General features: G+C 39.5%; 1 protein-coding gene across 1 annotated transcript in view; it reads right to left on the bottom strand.

Moving 5' to 3' along the window:
* Nucleotides 1–5,715: 5,715 nt before the first annotated feature.
* Nucleotides 5,716–20,030, bottom strand: part of LOC148079013 (E3 ubiquitin-protein ligase RNF34-like) — a 19,681-nt gene continuing 5,366 nt past the window's right edge. The window contains exons 3-7 of the mRNA XM_087792127.1: nt 14,512–14,574; nt 13,523–13,724; nt 13,431–13,454; nt 10,430–10,471; nt 5,716–6,574 (exon numbers count right to left, since the gene is read on the bottom strand). Coding sequence (XP_087648253.1) covers nt 6,390–6,574; nt 10,430–10,471; nt 13,431–13,454; nt 13,523–13,724; nt 14,512–14,574 — 516 coding nt within the window. The 3' untranslated portion in view covers nt 5,716–6,389. The remainder of the gene's footprint in view (nt 6,575–10,429; nt 10,472–13,430; nt 13,455–13,522; nt 13,725–14,511; nt 14,575–20,030) is intronic.

Raw genomic sequence — 20,030 nt, 5'->3', positions numbered from 1 at the left:
AGAAGCTCAGCTAGACCACCAGGGGGCGACGGAACCACTGCTGCAGAAGCTCAGCTAGACCACCAGGGGGTGACGGAACCACTGCTGCAGAAGCTCAGCTAGACCACCAGGGGGCGACGGAACCACTGCTGCAGAAGCTCAGCTAGACCACCAGGGGGTGACGGAACCACTGCTGCAGAAGCTCAGCTAGACCACCAGGGGGCGACGGAACCACTGCTGCAGAAGCTCAGCTAGACCACCAGGGGGTGACGGAACCACTGCTGCAGAAGCTCAGCTAGACCACCAGGGGGCGATGGAACCACTGCTGCAGAAGCTCAGCTAGACCACCAGGGGGCGATGGAACCACTGCTGCAGAAGCTCAGCTAGACCACCAGGGGGCGACGGAACCACTGCTGCAGAAGCTCAGCTAGACCACCAGGGGGTGACGGAACCACTGCTGCAGAAGCTCAGCTAGACCACCAGGGGGCGACGGAACCACTGCTGCAGAAGCTCAGCTAGACCACCAGGGGGTGACGGAACCACTGCTGCAGAAGCTCAGCTAGACCACCAGGGGGCGACGGAACCACTGCTGCAGAAGCTCAGCTAGACCACCAGGGGGCGACGGAACCACTGCTGCAGAAGCTCAGCTAGACCACCAGGGGGCGACGGAACCACTGCTGCAGAAGCTCAGCTAGACCACCAGGGGGCGACGGAACCACTGCTGCAGAAGCTCAGCTAGACCACCAGGGGGCGACGGAACCACTGCTGCAGAAGCTCAGCTAGACCACCAGGGGGCGACGGAACCACTGCTGCAGAAGCTCAGCTAGACCACCAGGGGGCGACGGAACCACTGCTGCAGAAGCTCAGCTAGACCACCAGGGGGTGACGGAACCACTGCTGCAGAAGCTCAGCTAGACCACCAGGGGGCGACGGAACCACTGCTGCAGAAGCTCAGCTAGACCACCAGGGGGCGACGGAACCACTGCTGCAGAAGCTCAGCTAGACCACCAGGGGGTGACGGAACCACTGCTGCAGAAGCTCAGCTAGACCACCAGGGGGCGACGGAACCACTGCTGCAGAAGCTCAGCTAGACCACCAGGGGGCGACGGAACCACTGCTGCTGAAGCTCAGCTAGACCACCAGGGGGCGACGGAACCACTGCTGCAGAAGCTCAGCTAGACCACCAGGGGGCGACGGAACCACTGCTGCAGAAGCTCAGCTAGACCACCAGGGGGCGACGGAACCACTGCTGCAGAAGCTCAGCTAGACCACCAGGGGGCGACGGAACCACTGCTGCAGAAGCTCAGCTAGACCACCAGGGGGCGACGGAACCACTGCTGCTGAAGCTCAGCTAGACCACCAGGGGGCGACGGAACCACTGCTGCAGAAGCTCAGCTAGACCACCAGGGGGCGACGGAACCACTGCTGCTGAAGCTCAGCTAGACCACCAGGGGGCGACGGAACCACTGCTGCAGAAGCTCAGCTAGACCACCAGGGGGCGACGGAACCACTGCTGCAGAAGCTCAGCTAGACCACCAGGGGGTGACGGAACCACTGCTGCAGAAGCTCAGCTAGACCACCAGGGGGTGACGGAACCACTGCTGCAGAAGCTCAGCTAGACCACCAGGGGGCGACGGAACCACTGCTGCAGAAGCTCAGCTAGACCACCAGGGGGCGACGGAACCACTGCTGCAGAAGCTCAGCTAGACCACCAGGGGGTGACGGAACCACTGCTGCAGAAGCTCAGCTAGACCACCAGGGGGCGACGGAACCACTGCTGCAGAAGCTCAGCTAGACCACCAGGGGGCGACGGAACCACTGCTGCTACACACAGAATGTAAAAAGGTTTTTCTACTTTTGCACTCGTTTCTACTTTATTTATTTCTTGATAGACTCTCTTTGCTTCTTGCTCACAATATTTTGGCGTTAGTTACTACTTTGTTTTTGGAATCACGTAAAAAAGTTCTATTTTTGTACCGAGTGTTTTGTACGTTGAACGCACCACGTGTAATACCGTTGATAATCAGACGGTGTCGCTGTTGAGCTGTAGATGTTTGTTGAGAAGAAGAGTTAAAGCCTCACAAGATTTGTACGAAAGACAATTAATGACACAATTATTAATAAATAAATGTATAAATACACAACTTTATGTAACAAATAAATGTGTGAATAAATATAAAAATGTCGAAATTAATCATTGTTTTATGATTTAATTCTTGTCGAAGAAATGGTGCTTTTTTTAGTGTTTATGTACATTTAATTATTTAACGTTTAACTTTTATTTAGTCAATACAATTATTTGTGCATTTTTTATTTCAACATTTGTTTATTCATATTTTTATTTATTTTCGCTTTTTTACTTTTATTTATTTCAACATTTATTTATTCATGTTTTTATATATTTCAACATTTATTTATTCATGTTTTTATATATTTCAACATTTATTTATTCATGTTTTTATTTATCTCAACATTTATTTATTCATGTTTTTATTTATTTCAACATTTATTTATTCATGTTTTTATTTATTTCAACATTTATTTATTCATGTTTTTATTTATTTCAACATTGATTTATTCATGTTTTTATTTATTTCAACATTTATTTATTCATGTTTTTATTTATTTCAACATTTATTTATTCATGTTTTTATTTATTTCAACATTTATTTATTCATGTTTTTATTTATCTCAACATTTATTTATTCATGTTTTTATTTATTTCAACATTTATTTATTCATGTTTTTATTTATCTCAACATTTATTTATTCATGTTTTTATTTATTTCAACATTTATTTATTCATGTTTTTATTTATTTCAACATTTATTTATTCATGTTTTTATTTATCTCAACATTTATTTATTCATGTTTTTATTTATCTCAACATGTCACTGAACCATATTTTTCAATAAATAAAAGTTAAAATGTTTTAATAAATAAATGAACATAAACAAAAATTGCACTTTTTTTCTTCGACGTAAATCAAATCACAAGTTATTTATTTGTTTCCACATGTTGATATTATTTCACACATTAGTTTTAAACATTTATTCATTTATCGTCGGTCGTTGATTTACTTTAAGTTTTAACAGGAAGAACGTTTACATTTAGTTTGTTCACCAGATGATGTCACTTCCTGTCGAGGTTTAGTTCACGTTGAGTATAAAACGTTATTTGAATAAATAAAGTGAATATTTCGATCAATAAGCTGCGAAACATGAAGGTTTCATAAACTTTATATCGTTTTATAAAATGTTTTTTTTACTTTGTTATGTTTATTCTTTCATGTTTAGTAAAAGTATTTATAAAAACTACACATTTGTACACGTGTCACAAGAATGTATCTTTAAACATGTTGTAGTTTATGTTCGAATGTTTCACTTTATTTTGTTTTCAATCAACAATATTTGTTAAAACTGTTGAAGAAACTTGAACGAACATTAAAATCATCTCAAACGTTTCTTCACGGCGTCCATTATTTACGTCACGGTGCCTTCATGGACCGTCGGAACAAACGAAGACGACGAGATCAACATCATCATGTTCCTAGATTTGTCTCTGACTCCGTAAACATTTTATTTATATTTATATTATATATATTTTTTAAACGTTTTTACTATATTTTTTATTATATTTTTATAATGTTTTATTTTTATTTTTTATTATATATTTTTAATCTTTTTTTATGATATTTTATTATATTTTTATTTCATTTCTGTTATATTTTTATTATATTTTATTTTTTATTTTATTTTATTTTTATTATGTATTTTTTATGTTTTGATTATATTTTTTATCATATTTTAGTATTTTCATTATATTTTTATGATATTTTATTATATTTTTATTTCATTTTTGTTATATTTTTATTATATTTTATTTTATTTTATTTTTATTATGTATTTTTTATGTTTTGATTTTATTTTTATCATATTTTATTATATTTTTATTATGTTTGTTTATTATATTTTATTATGTTTTATATTATATTTTCATTATATTTTTATTATATTTTTAAATAATCTTTATCAACATTGTTCACATGATAGTCGTCACCATAGACGAGGTCATCGGGTCACGCAGGCCAACATGGAGGACTCAGAGGTCAAAGGTCATTTCTGACCACACTTTTATTCAATCTAATAAAATCATTTCTTTTACCAAAATAAAAACATTCCAAAATATAAAGATCCAGGTGATGACGTCCCTCTGTGACGTCATCATGTCACCGTCACTACATTCTAGTGTTTGTCTTCAGTGACGTCACAGCGTGTTTGGGGCGAAGCGGGAGTGACGCCAATGACGTCAGCAAGTGATTTGCATAAACCAGAAGAGAGAGATGAAGCTACTCTGAAGAGGAAACAGCGCCTCCTGGCGGCTGCGCGGAAAGATGCTATTGCACGAGTGTGAGACGCTGACGTCAGAGTCACGAACGTTCCCCCGCCAGAGTGTTTCTAAAGTACAATTACTGCGTGATTTGAGTAACTTTACACCGAAAACACAAACTCATTGAATGGAACTTTTGTTATTGAAGAACTTTTGTCAATATTTCAGCGTCATCAGAATATTTGATGTTTTTTTAATCATTCAATTCTATTATTTCTTTATTAAGGTTGAATTTTTTTAACATTTAAAAAAATAATTAATTTTTGTAAACATATGGTTTCATATAAGTGTAAGTTTTTTAAATGAAATATTAAGTTTTTGTAAAAAAAAAAACAATTTGAAGAAACTAATGAAATGACAAAACAATATTTCAATAAATAAATTGAAAGTTTTAACATTTAAAAATGTGCAAAATAACAATATTGTGACGACACTGAAACACTGCTACACAACTTGATGAACACACGTGAGAAACGCACACCAGACGACTGAGGAAGGAGTGTGTCGTGGGTCCGACCCGGAGGCTCCTCCCGGCCGACTCTGAGGTTCATCCAGAACATGTTGAAAACTTTACTCGTTTCTATTGTGAATAGAAAAACTGTTTGAACTTTACTGTTGAGCTGAAGCTTGAAGGTCAAAGTTCACTGTCGTCCAACATCTTCTGTCATCATCTCTGGATGGTCTGCGGCAGGAGAGTGGAGTACCCGGAGGAGTGAACTCACAAGCGGGTTTTAGACCTGCAACCCTGGCAACTCCCCAGGTTACCTCAGTAACCATGGTTCTACGAATGCGTGCTCCGCCCTCCACAGCCTGTTGCTATGGGTTACCTCGAGACAGCAGCGGGCGGCGCACACGTGTGAAGTAGAACACTTACGTAAAGAAGGAGGATCTGATTGAATGAAAGTCTCAGGAAACGTTGATCACGTGGTTTGATTTTGGTGTTTCCGGTGAAATCTCGCTCCAGTGTCAGTGAAATATGTCGATCAAAAATCAACACCTGGCGTCAATCAAGAGTCACGACAAGTTTCTCGGAAACATTTTGATATGAAACATCTTTATATCTTTATATAGATTCGTTTTATCGTCTATTTTACCTTAAACATAGACTCATGTCGTCCTCAGAGAAACAAAAAAGTGTCATGGTTAACACACACACACACACACACACACACACACCTACACACACACACACACACACACCTACACACACACACACACCTACACACACTCATGCACACACACACGCACACACACACACACACCTACACACACACACACACACCTACACACACACACTTACACACACACACACACACCTACACACACACACTTACACCCACACCCACACACAGGCATACACATACACACACAGGCACACACACACAGACACACACTTTCACACATACACACACACACAGGCATACACATACACACACAGGCACACACACACAGACACACACATTCACACATACACACACACATCCACACACACACCTACACACACACACACCCACACACACACCTACACACACACACTCACACACATACACACACACAGACACACACATACACACACACACACACGTTCACACACACTCACACACGTTCACACACACACACACACACATTCACACAAACACACACGATGCGTTGAAACTAAACATGAACTGAAGGCGAGTTCTCGACGGTGAAGAATAGATTTCTTTATAAAAACTGCTGATATTGCACAATGAGGTTCAGCCGGTCGTCCCGTGGCCTCCACCCTCGCGTCTTTTAACTCCGCCTGTTCTTCAGAACCTCCGGACCGACCCCCGCGTCACGGTTCAGGTCGTTCCACTGGGTCAGAGCCAGAAGACACGAGGACGAGACGAAGAACCCACGACGGCTCCAGAGTCCGGGGCGTCACGGGACCGGCGTCACGGGACCGGCGTGCACGGGACCGGCGTGCACGGGACCGGCGTGCACGGGACCGGCGTGCACGGGACCGGCGTGCAGGTGCTCCGGGTCCTCGGACACAGTAGCTAGGACTTGAAGACGTGGACGGCCCGCACCACGTACTGCCTGCAGATCGGACACTCGCTCATCCTCTTGCCGCACTTGGTGCAGGTGACCATGTGACCGCACTCCAGCAGCACGCAGTCGATGATGGCGTCCATGCAGATGCGACAGAGGTTCTCGTCCGACGCCAGTTGAGCTTTGACGTTGTCTGAGGAGAGAAGACGTCGTGTGAGCAGAAAACTTTCAGGAAACATTTAGTATGTTTACCGTATTTTCCGCACTATTAGGCGCAACAGATTATAAGGCGCATGGAATAAAAGATACAAACGTTTGACTGCGGTTGTGTTATCATCCACTAGATAAAGCTGAGCTAAAGGGAATGTCAACAAAACAGTCAGATAAAGTAAAACTTTATTAAGCGTTCTGACAACTTTGTTCACTCTCATGGTAATGATGTTCAAATGATGTTTAAAAGTCTTCGAGCAGCAGCGCGTGAGACTGTGATGTGAGCAGACAAATGTTGAGCAGCAGTGAAGTTGAGCGCGTGTATGACGGCTAGAGCGCACGTGTATGGCATGTTGAACGCACGTGTATGGCATGTTGAACGCACGTGTATGGCATGTTGAACGCACGTGTATGGCATGTTGAACGCACGTGTATGGCATGTTGAACGCACGTGTATGGCATGTTGAACGCACGTGTATGGCATGTTGAACGCACGTGTATGGCATGTTGAACGCACGTGTATGACATGTTGAACGCACGTGTATGGCATGTTGAACGCAAGGGTATGACATGTTGCACACACGTGTATGACATGTTGAATGCGCAGCACAGTGATTTTGAGTGTCCAAGACGCACTCGCTCAAACCGGTTGCAGTAATCTTACTCCATAGACGTCCGCCATGATGTGAAGTGCATCGTTAATCCCGCCCTGTGATGATGCAATGACGTAATCCCGCCCACAGCGTGTCGGCTCAGTCGGCTCAGAGTCATGAAAGTGTTTGTAAACAAGTCACTCACCCGGTAATGTTCATATATAAGGAAATTTAAAGGCTTTTAAGTGCACCTTATAGTGCGAAAAAGATGGTAGTCTGTTGTGTAGGGTGGTATTAAAACATCCACATTATTAAATATCACAATATTCTTTTCACGACACTGTATCAATATTCAACACTGTTTGGATTCACAAAAGAACAAAAGAAGGAAGGATTGAAGATGAAAACATGTTTTTGATGAAGATGAAAACATGTTTGTGATGAAGATGAAAACATGTTTGTGATGAAGATGAAAACATGAATGTGATGAAGATAAAAACATGAATGTGATGAAGATAAAAACATGAATGTGATTAGGATGAAAACATGAATGTGATGAAGATAAAAACATGAATGTGATGAAGATGAAAACATGAATGTGATGAAGATAAAAACATGAATGTGATGAAGATAAAAACATGAATGTGATGAAGATGAAAACATGAATGTGATGAAGATGAAAACATTAAGGTGATGAAGATAAAACATGAATGTGATGAAGATGAAAACATGAATGTGATGAAGATAAAAACATGAATGTGATGAAGATGAAAACATGAATGTGATGAAGATGAAAACATGAATGTGATGAAGATGAAAACATGAATGTGATGAAGATGAAAACATGTTTGTGATGAAGATGAAAACATGTTTGTGATGAAGATGAAAACATGAATGTGATGAAGATGAAAACATGAATGTGATGAAGATAAAAACATGAATGTGATTAGGATGAAAACATGAATGTGATGAAGATAAAAACATGAATGTGATGAAGATGAAAACATGAATGTGATGAAGATGAAAACATGAATGTGATGAAGACAAAAACATGAATGTGATGAAGATGAAAACATGAATGTGATGAAGATAAAAACATGAATGTGATGAAGATGAAAACATGAATGTGATGAAGATAAAAACATGAATGTGATGAAGATGAAAACATTAATGTGATGAAGATAAAAACATGAATGTGATGAAGATAAAAACATGAATGTGATGAAGATAAAAACATGAATGTGATGAAGATGAAAACATGTTTGTGATGAAGATGAAAACATGAATGTGATGAAGATGAAAACATGAATGTGATGAAGATAAAAACATTTTTGTGATGAAGATGAAAACATGAATGTGATGAAGATAAAAACATGAATTTGATGAAGATAAAAACATGAATGTGATGAAGATAAAAACATGAATTTGATGAAGATGAAAACATGAATGTGATGAAGATAAAAACATGAATGTGATGAAGATAAAAACATGAATGTGATGAAGATGAAAACATGAATGTGATGAAGATGAAAACATGAATGTGATGAAGATGAAAACATGAATGTGATGAAGATAAAAACATGAATGTGATGAAGATGAAAACATGAATGTGATGAAGATGAAAACATGAATGTGATGAAGATAAAAACATGAATGTGATGAAGATAAAAACATGAATGTGATGAAGATAAAAACATGAATGTGATGAAGATGAAAACATGAATGTGATGAAGATAAAAACATGAATGTGATGAAGATAAAAACATGAATGTGATGAAGATGAAAACATGAATGTGATGAAGATAAAAACATGAATGTGATGAAGATAAAAACATGAATGTGATGAAGATAAAAACATGACTGTGATGAAGATGAAAACATGAATGTGATGAAGATAAAAACATGAATGTGATGAAGATAAAAACATGAATGTGATGAAGATGAAAACATGAATGTGATGAAGATGAAAACATGAATGTGATGAAGATGAAAACATGAATGTGATGAAGATAAAAAAATGAATGTGATGAAGATAAAAACATTAATGTGATGAAGATAAAAACATGAATGTGATGAAGATAAAAACATGAATGTGATGAAGATAAAAACATGAATGTGATGAAGATGAAAACATGAATGTGATGAAGATAAAAACATGAATGTGATGAAGATAAAAACATGAATGTGATGAAGATAAAAACATGACTGTGATGAAGATGAAAACATGAATGTGATGAAGATAAAAACATGAATGTGATGAAGATAAAAACATGAATGTGATGAAGATGAAAACATGAATGTGATGAAGATGAAAACATGAATGTGATGAAGATGAAAACATGAATGTGATGAAGATAAAAACATGAATGTGATGAAGATGAAAACATGAATGTGATGAAGATAAAAACATGAATGTGATGAAGATAAAAACATGAATGTGATGAAGATGAAAACATGAATGTGATGAAGATGAAAACATGAATGTGATGAAGATAAAAACATGAATGTGATGAAGATAAAAACATGAATGTGATGAAGATGAAAACATGAATGTGATGAAGATAAAAACATGAATGTGATGAAGATAAAAACATGAATGTGATGAAGATGAAAACATGAATGTGATGAAGATAAAACATGAATGTGATGAAGATAAAAACATGAATGTGATGAAGATGAAAACATGAATGTGATGAAGATAAAACATGAATGTGATGAAGATAAAAACATGAATGTGATGAAGATGAAAACATGAATGTGATGAAGATGAAAACATCAATATCTCAGTCGCCTCTGTATTCAGGGTTAAAACCACTTCCTGTCTGATCTTGTAAATTCATGAATATTGAATTTTATTTATACATCATATTTAGTTAAAAATGTATTATATGATATTCCTTTCTTTGAATTGTTTGTTTGCATCTAATTATTTCTTATTGTCTCTTTTTTATTTGATTAATATAAATGTATTTGAATAATAATTATTGAATTCATTCAATTCAATCTTGTCAACAAAAAAGTATTTTGTTGTGTTTAAAATATTGAAGATAAACTTCTTCCGGCTATAAATATTGTTTTTATACTTGAACTACAAACTGCAGTTGCACTGTGGCGACAGTGCAACTGCACCTGCAGGAGGCGCTGCAACAAGATCGTGGATGAAATGACGACAGAGATGAAGCTCAAGAGATGAAGTGAAGCTTCGAGCTGCACATGCATCACATGACGCGGCGACACAAACGTACCTCGGAGGCCAGTGTTGCTCCGAGGCGGAGGAAGAGCGACGACTGGTGATCACAAGTTTGTTAGTGGACCAACAACAACTAGTAACAACTAGTAACAACTAGTAATAACATCTTCATTCACTTGAGCTGCTCCAGGAAAACATGATCCAGGATTTGTTTTTATTTGTTAAGTTATAAACTATGTTTCAAATATTTAGCATTAGCATTAGCATTAGCATTCGTTTGACATGGTCTTCTACCGCTAATCCGAGTTTGGGTCGACGGGGCAGCAGCTTCAGTAGGGGGGCCCGGACTACATCATCCTGCTCTTCCAAAGGGACCCCGAGGCGTTCCCAGACCAGCTGCGAGACTTAGTCCCTCCAGCATGTCCTGCGTCTGCCCCGTGGTCACCTCCCGGCGGGACGAGCCCAGAACCCTTCACCAGGGAGGCGTACCCACGAGGCGTCCTGATCACATGTCCGAGCCACTTCAACAGGACTTCCGGAGCAGCAGTTCTACTCCGAGCCTCTCCCAGATGACCTTGTACTACCCACTGTACGTGACCATAGTTGAAGGTGGAGACGCAGAGCTTTGCCTTTTGGCTCAGCTCTCTCTTTACCGCCACAGTCCGACTACGTGGACCACGATCTGACTCCATTGGTATAGAGAACAGACAGAGTGTCTGATACACCATATTCCCTAAACATCCCATCAGACCCCTGCCGGGAACACGGTCAAATGCCTTCCTCAGATCCACAAGCACACGTGGACAGGTGGGGCGGACTCCCATGAACCCTCTAGGATCCTGCAGAGGGTGTGAAGCTGATCCACAGTTCCAAGACCCGGACGAAAACCACATTGATCCTCCTGGTACCGAGGTTCAACTACCCCCCAGAGGTGCTGTCCCAGATGACCCTGCTATGTTTCAGAGGCGTGTCAGCCATGACCGCCCCACAACAATAAAGTAAGTAAGTAAGTAAGTAAGTAAGTAATATTTATTTATATAGCGCTTTTTTCTAGTTTTCTACAGTGTCGAACAAGAGACATGTCTTTGTCAAATACAACACCCAGGTTTCTCAGGTTCAGTTTGACAGACTGACCTAAGTCACCCAAGTACTGACTCAACCCTGGAACCTTATCATCAGGAGCAATCACCAGAGTTTCAGTTTTGTCCACATTTAGCTGTAGAGTGTTTTCACTCATTGTTTGATTTCTAGCAAACAATAGACTAAGCTGTTCAGTCTTTGGGGCTCAGTTGGGTCAAAAGAGCAGTAGAGCTGGATGTCATCAGCAAAAATGTGATAAGAAACATCTGTAAATCTCTGAATGATTTTACCGAGGGGAATCAAGTACAGCAAAAACAATAAAGGACCCAGAACAGAACCTTGAGGGACTCCACACAACAGATCTGCCGATTCAGACCTCATTTGATTGGCAGATACACTAAAACTGCGCCCAGAAAGGTAAGATGAGAACCATTCTAACACAGACCCAGACAGTCCCACTTCATCCCTCAGTCTTCTCAGCAGGATCTGGTGATCAACTGTGTCAAAGGCTGATCCAAGAGAACCAGAACCGTGAATTTACCAGAGTCAGCCGACATCATGATGCCACTGGACACTTTCAATAAAGCTGTCTCCGTAGAGTGATGTTTACGGAAGCCAGTCTGAAACTTCTCATGGATGTCGCTCTGATCCAGGAACAAAGACAGCTGCTCAGACACCACCTTCTCCAAGATCTTGGACAAGAAAGGGAGCTTAGAAATAGGCCTGAAATCACTGAGGTCAGTTGGGTCTAAGCCTGTTTTTTTGAGCAGAGGCTCCACAATGGCATGTTTAAATGCATTGGGAAAAACCCCTGTGGAAAGGGAGAGGTTCACCATATTGGTAACCCAGGGGCCAATTACATCAAATACTTTGATAAAAAGCCTACAAGGAAGGACATCATCTGAGCAAGAGGAGGGTGTCATCTTGTTCACTAGTGCCGAGATATCACCCAAAGATACAGTAGTTAAGGAGGACCAAGAGGAGGAGATGGGCTCAGAGACAGTAGGGGTTCCAAACAAAGGGGGAGAGATTTTCTCTTTGATCAATTTAATTTTGTCAATGAAAAATCTCAACAATGCATTGCTCTCAGCTTCACAAAAGACAGGCGTGATTTGAGGAGCAGGAGACACAAGAGAATTAATCGTGTCAAACAAAACTTTGGGGTTTTTCCTATTTGCTGCTACCAGTTTTCTGATGTAATCAGATCTAGCAGTTTCTACCATCTCATTGTAAGAAGTCGTCAGATCCCTGAGGTGAAGTCTATGCACCTCGAGTTTAGTGGACTTCCAGAGACGCTCAGTCTTTCGACAAAGTCTCTTCAGACTCAGGAGATCTTCATTTGTCCAAGGGCACCGTTTTTTCTGAATTTTCAAGTTCGATTTAACAGGTGCCACTTGATCCAGTATTTCAACACAATGACCAGTGAAACAGTGAATCAAACTGTCCACGTCTGGGCAGTCATCAAAGGAAAGAGCGTCAAACATAGCAGAAAAACTGTCTGCAGTATCGGCCGAGATGACACGCCTCTGAGACCTAACTTTCAAAGGCTTAGGTTCAGGTTCTACCTTCTAGTTCTACCTAACCTAACCTATCATCCACGACCTTGAGAAACCCTGGGCGGATCTTATCCAGCCCCGGGGACTCTTAATCACCTAGGCCACCTCAAACCCAGAGATAGAGCAGTCTAGTCCAAGTCCCCTAACCTAGCTCCTTCCTCGGTAGACAAGATGGTGGGATTAAGGAGGTCTTCGAATCGTTCTTGGTCAGTAGCCTCGACAGGATCCGTCTCCACAGCTCCAGAGGCTACACCAGCAGACATGACCCGAGCCTTGGAGCTAGTCTTGCGGCCCCTGCTCGGAGCCTCCTCCCAGGAATATAATAACTAGTGTAAACATGGCAGAGATATCGCTAACAATGCTGATGCTAAGCTAAGCTATGCTATTAGCATGATCAAGCTAGATGAAAGTCATAGTCACCTGCAGTGATGCTGACGTTTTCCACTGAAAGAAAAAGAGACGTCGTCAAGGACGAAAGATAAAGACTCGGAGGAGAAGGAATCAAAACTCACTGGATCTTCGGTTCTGTTCGTTCTCCCTGTAGAGTCGATGCACTCGCTCCAGCAGCTCCCACTTCTCGCAGCAGCCGGAATAGTTGACAAAGTTCCGAGCCAGGATCTCCTTCAGCTGCCGGACCGAGAGGTTCTCGATGGCCTCCTCCGTGTCCAGGTCCGACAGAGAGGCCCGGATCCTCCTCTGGGTCGCCGGGCTGACCTGTCAATCAAGACTGCAGCATCAGAATGACGCTTGCACGGATCATGTGACTCGTGTGATTGATGTGACTCATGTGACTCATGTTACTTATGTGACTCATGTGACTCGTGTGATTGATGTGACTCATGTGACTCATGTTACTTATGTGACTCATGTGACTCGTGTGATTGATGTGACTCATGTGACTCATGTGACTCATGTGACTCATGTTGCTTATGTGACTCATGTGACTCATGTGACTCATGTTGCTTATGTGACTCATGTGACTCATGTGACTCATGTTACTTATGTGACTCATGTGACTTGTGTGATTGATGTGACTCATGTGACTCATGTTGCTTATGTGACTCATGTGACTCGTGTGATTGATGTGACTCATGTGACTCATGTTGCTTATGTGACTCATGTGACTCGTGTGATTGATGTGACTCATGTGATTCATGTGACATGTGTGACTCACAAGACTCGTGTGATTCATGTGACATGTGTGACTCATGAGACTTGTGTGACTCATGTGAGTCATGTTACTCATGTGATTCATGTGACTCATGAGACTTCTGTTACTCATGAGACTCAGGAGACTCATGGGCCTGATGGGACTCATGTCACTCATGTGACTCGTGTGAATTATGTGAGTTATGTTACTCATGTGACTCATGAGACTTGTGTGATTCATGTGACTCATGATAATCGTGTGAATGATGTGACTTGTGTGACTCATGTGACTCATGAGACTTGTGGGATCGTATGACTCATGTGAATCATGTGACTCTGAGTGTGACTCGACCTCCATGATGTTGTCAGAGTTGTCCAGGTTCAAGAGTGAGGCTGTCGGCGTCTCTTCGTGCTCCTGTGGCAGGAAAACATGATTGTTACTAAAGTATCTTGTTACCAAAGTATCTTGTTACTATAGTATCTTGTTACCAAAGTATCTTGTTACTAAAGTATCTTGTTAGTTAAGTATCTTGTTACTAAAGAATCGTGTTACTAAAGTATCTTGTTACCAAAGTATCTTGTTACTAAAGTATCTTGTTAGTTAAGTATCTTGTTACTAAAGAATCGTGTTACTAAAGTATCTTGTTACCAAAGTATCTTGTTACTAAGTATCTTGTTACTAAAGTATCTTGTTACCAAAGTGCCTTGTTACTAAAGTATCTTGTTACTAAGTATCTTGTTACTAAAGTATCTTGTTACTAAAGTATCTTGTTACTAAAGTATCTTGTTACTAAAGTATGTTGTCACTAAGTATCTTGTTACCAAAGTATCTTGTTAGTTAAGTATCTTGTTACTAAAGTGCTTTGTTACCAAAGTATCTTATTAGTTAAGTATCTTGTTACTAAAGAATCTTGTTACTAAAGTATCTTGTTACTAAAGTGCCTTGTTACCAAAGTATCTTGTTAGTTAAGTATCTTGTTACTAAAGTATCGTGTTACCAAAGTGCCTTGTTACTAAAGTATCTTGTTACTAAAGTATCTTGTTACTAAAGTATCTTGTTACCAAAGTGCCTTGTTACTAAGTATTTTGTTACTAAAGTATCTTGTTACCAAAGTGCCTTGTTACTAAAGTATCTTGTTACTAAAGTATCTTGTTACCAAAGTGCCTTGTTACTAAAGTATCTTGTTACTAAAGTATATTGTTACCAAAGTGCCTTGTTACTAAAGTATCTTGTTACTAAAGTATCTTGTTACCAAAGTGCCTTGTTACTAAGTATCTTGTTATCAAAGTGCCTTGTTACCAAAGTGCCTTGTTACTAAGTATCTTGTTACTAAATGATCTTGTTACCAAAGTATCTTGTTACTAAAGTGCCTTGTTACCAAAGTATCTTGTTACCAAAGTATCTTGTTACTAAAGTGCCTTGTTACCAAAGTATCTTGTTAGTTAAGTATCTTGTTACTAAAGAATCGTGTTACTAAAGTATCTTGTTACTAAAGTGCCTTGTTACCAAAGTGCCTTGTTACTAAGTATCTTGTTACTAAAGTATCTTGTTACCAAAGTGCCTTGTTACTAAAGTATCTTGTTACTAAAGTATCTTGTTACCAAAGTGCCTTGTTACTAAAGTATCTTGTTACTAAAGTATCTTGTTACCAAAGTGCCTGGTTACTAAAGTATCTTGTTACTAAAGTATATTGTTACCAAAGTGCTTTGTTACTAAGTATCTTGTTACTAAAGTATCTTGTTACCAAAGTATCTTATTACTAAAGTATGTTGTCACTAAGTATCTTGTTACTAAAGTATCTTGTTACTAAAGTATCTTGTTACTAAAGTATCTTGTTACTAAAGTATGTTGTCACTAAGTATCTTGTTACTAAAGTATATTGTTACTAAATTATCTTGTTACTAAAGTATGTTGTCACTAAGTATCTTGTTACTAAAGTATCTTGTTACTAAAGTATCTTGTTACTAAAGTATCTTGTCACTAAGTATCTTGTTACTAAAGTATCTTGTTACTAAAGTATCTTGTTACTAAAGTATGTTGTCACTAAGTATCTTGTTACTAAAGTATCTTGTTACTAAAGTATGTTGTCACTAAGTATCTTGTTACTAAAGTATATTGTTACTAAAGTATCTTGTTACTAAAGTATGTTGTCACTAAGTATCTTGTTACTAAAGTATCTTGTTACTAAAGTATCTTGTTACTAAAGTAAGTAAGTAAGTAAGTAAGTAATATATATTTATATAGCGCTTTTCGAGACCTAAGTATCTTGTTACTAAAGTATCTTGTTACTAAAGTATCTTGTTACTAAAGTATGTTGTCACTAAGTATCTTGTTACTAAAGTATCTTGTTACTAAAGTATCTTGTTACTAAAGTATGTTGTCACTAAGTATCTTGTTACTAAAGTATATTGTTACTAAATTATCTTGTTACTAAAGTATGTTGTCACTAAGTATCTTGTTACTAAAGTATCTTGTTACTAAAGTATCTTGTTACTAAAGTATGTTGTCACTAAGTATCTTGTTACTAAAGTATCTTGTTACTAAAGTATCTTGTTACTAAAGTATGTTGTCACTAAGTATCTTGTTACTAAAGTATCTTGTTACTAAAGTACGTTGTCACTAAGTATCTTGTTACTAAAGTATATTGTTACTAAAGTATCTTGTTACTAAAGTATGTTGTCACTAAGTATCTTGTTACTAAAGTATCTTGTTACTAAAGTATCTTGTTACTAAAGTATCTTGTTACCAAAGTGCACAGGTTTCTTTAGCTCATGGTTAGCAGCAGTACTGACTGTTACTCTTCTCAGACTCCCTGTGATCATAAACGTGATGATGATCATGAATGATTTCAAATCTCACGAGAATTGATCTCGAAGGACGAACACGATCACAGCTTAAGGATCATTTCACTGTGAACCCAGTGATTCTCTGAGCTTTGAAGCGACAGCATCGTCTGGTGACGTCGTGAAGATTCTTGGCTGCAGTCGTTAATAATGAACCATCAGCTGCTCGTCAGACTCCTCAGAGACAAACTCATGAATCTTCCTCCATCCTTTCAACACAAACAAGACACTTGAGCCCAGAGGAGCCGTGAGTCAAGCAGCTCTTTGAAGAACCAGAATCATGTCTTTTACGAGAGTCCTTGAACACACCATAAGACTATGTTCAAGCTCAGACACATTTGAGGTATTGGTCTGCAGCAGTGACAGATTACTTACTAGAAGCCTCGTGGAGTAATACTACAGATCCTCGCAAAGTAATACTATAGATCCTCGCAGATTAATTCTACAGATCCTCTTGGAGTAATACAACAGATACTTTTGGAGTAATACTGCAGATCCTCGTGAAGTAATACTACAAAGACTCACAGAGTAATACTACAGATCCTCTTGGAGTAATACTAAAGATCCTCGTAGAGTAATACTACGAAGACTCGCAGAGTAATACTACAGATCCTCTTGGAGTAATACTACAGATCCTTGTGGAGTAATACTACAGATCCTCGTGGAGTAATACTACAGATCCTCTTGGAGTATTACTACAGATCCTTGCAGAGTAATACTAAAGATACTCGCAGAGTAATTGTACAGACACTTGTGGAGTAATACTACAGATCCTTGTGGAGTAATACTACAACGACTCGCAGAGTAATACTACAGATCCTCTTGGAATAATACTAAAGATCGTCGTGGAGTAATACTGCAGATCCTCTTGGAGTAATACTAAAGATCCTTGTAGATTAACTCTACAGATCCTCTTGGAGTAATACTACAGATCCTCTTGGAGTAATACAACAGATACTTTTGGAGTAATACTGCTGATCCTCGTGGAGTTATACTACAAAGACTCGCAGAGTAATACTACAGATCCTCTTGGAGTAATACTAAAGATCCTCGTGGAGTAATACTACAGATCCTCGGGGAGTAATACTACAGATCCTCGTGGAGTAATACTACAGATCCTCGCAGAGTATTACTACAGATCCTTGCAGAGTAATACTAAAGTTCCTCGCAGATTATTTCTACAGATCCTCGTGGAGTAATACTACAGATCCTCGCAGAGTATTACTACAGATCCTTGCAGAGAGTAATACTACAGATCCTCATGTAGTAATACTACAGATCTTTGTGGAGTAATACTACGAAGACTTGCAGAATAATACTACAGATTCTTCTGGAGTAATACTACAGATCCTCGCAGATTAATTCTACAGATCCTCGTGGAGTAATACTACAGAGCCTCGTGGAGTAATACTACAGATCCTCATGGAGTAATACTACAGATCCTCGCAGAGTATTACTACAGATCCTTGCAGAGTAATACTAAAGATACTCGCAGAGTAATTGTACAGATACCTTTGGAGTAATACCACAGATCCTCATGGAGTAATACTACAGATCTTTGTGGAGTAATACTACAAAGACTTGCAGAGTAATACTACAGATCCTTTTGGAGTTATACTACAGATCCTTGTGGAGTAATACTACAGATACTCTTGGAGTAATACTACAGATCCTCGCAGAGTAATACTACAGATCCTCGAGGAGAAATAGTACACATCCTCATTGAGTAATACTACAGAGAAACGAGGTGCAGCTTCTTAACTAACCAAAGTTGAACTAAAACATTGACAGATCTTTGAGCTCAGTGTATCACATGAATCAGTCAGAGGTCAGTACGTAAATAGAAAAGTTCATCCTTCGATCTTTCTGTAAATTAAAGAATTTTAATTGCGTCTGGTAACCTGGACAATTATAGTAATATTGCCCCGGATACTGAGGTGAGGGACACTCTGGACAGGAAGCCAACACAGCTTCACTGCCAGAGTGATGATGAATTATTAACCATCAGCCGACGACTCAATCATCCCTTCATTCATTTTTGATGTTTTTCCTGCTGGACGTCAAGAGTCAAGAGTCAGTGTTTCTACGACTGGTTACAGTCAGAGTTAAAGTGTGTAAGTATGTGTTCTTTCTTACAGTGTACTGTAAAGTAGTACACTTAGAGAAGTGTGTGATTTGAGACGCAACATCAGTTTTCCTGGGAAGTGTCAAAGTTTAGAGTTTTTCTACAAACGTCATGGAAGCTTTTAACCGTTGCTTTCTCACCACTAGAGGGCTCTGTGGTTCAAACACATCCCAGTAGTTATCAGACAAAAACTTCAAAAATGAACAGAGACGTTACGTTCCAGGAACACAAAGGTCGAATTATCAAAGTAACACATCAATACATGAACTGTTCATAAAAGAGTGAAAATGATCATTATTGTATTTATGAAAAACATTCAATAGAATTTTTAAACGTAATGGTTTTAAACAAAGAGGTGTGTGTGTGTGTGTGTGTGTTTGTGCACGTGTGTGAGCATGTGTGTAGTTGTGTTTGTCTTTGTGTGTGTCTGTGTAAGCATGTTTGTAGTTCTGTTTGTCTGTGTGTGTATGTGTGTGTCTGTGTGAGCATGTGTGTAGTTCTGTTATTCTGTGTGTGTATGTGTGTGTCTGTGTGAGCATGTGTGTAGTTGTGTTTGTCTGTGTGTGTATGTGTGTGTCTGTGTGAGCATGTGTGTAGTTCTGTTATTCTGTGTGTGTCTGTGTGAGCATGTGTGTAGTTGTGTTTGTCTGTGTGTGTGTGTGTGTGTCTGTGTGAGCATGTGTGTAGTTGTGTTTGTCTGTGTGTGTCTGTGTAAGCATGTGTGTAGTTCTGTTTGTCTGTATGTGTATGTGTGTGTCTTTGTGAGCATGTGTGTAGTTGTGTTTGTCTGTGTGTGTCTGTGTAAGCATGAGTGTAGTTGTGTGTGTCTGTGTGTAGTTGTGTTTGTCTGTGTGTATGTTTGTGCGTGTGTCTGTGTAAGCATGTGTGTAGTTGTGTGTGTC

The sequence above is a fragment of the Callionymus lyra genome, chromosome 5 (genome assembly GCF_982586985.1).
Source record: "Callionymus lyra chromosome 5, fCalLyr1.hap1.1, whole genome shotgun sequence".
Lineage (NCBI taxonomy): Eukaryota > Metazoa > Chordata > Actinopteri > Syngnathiformes > Callionymidae > Callionymus > Callionymus lyra.
Note: the sequence above shows the minus strand (reverse complement) of the source record. Positions and strands in the feature narration are given on the sequence as shown.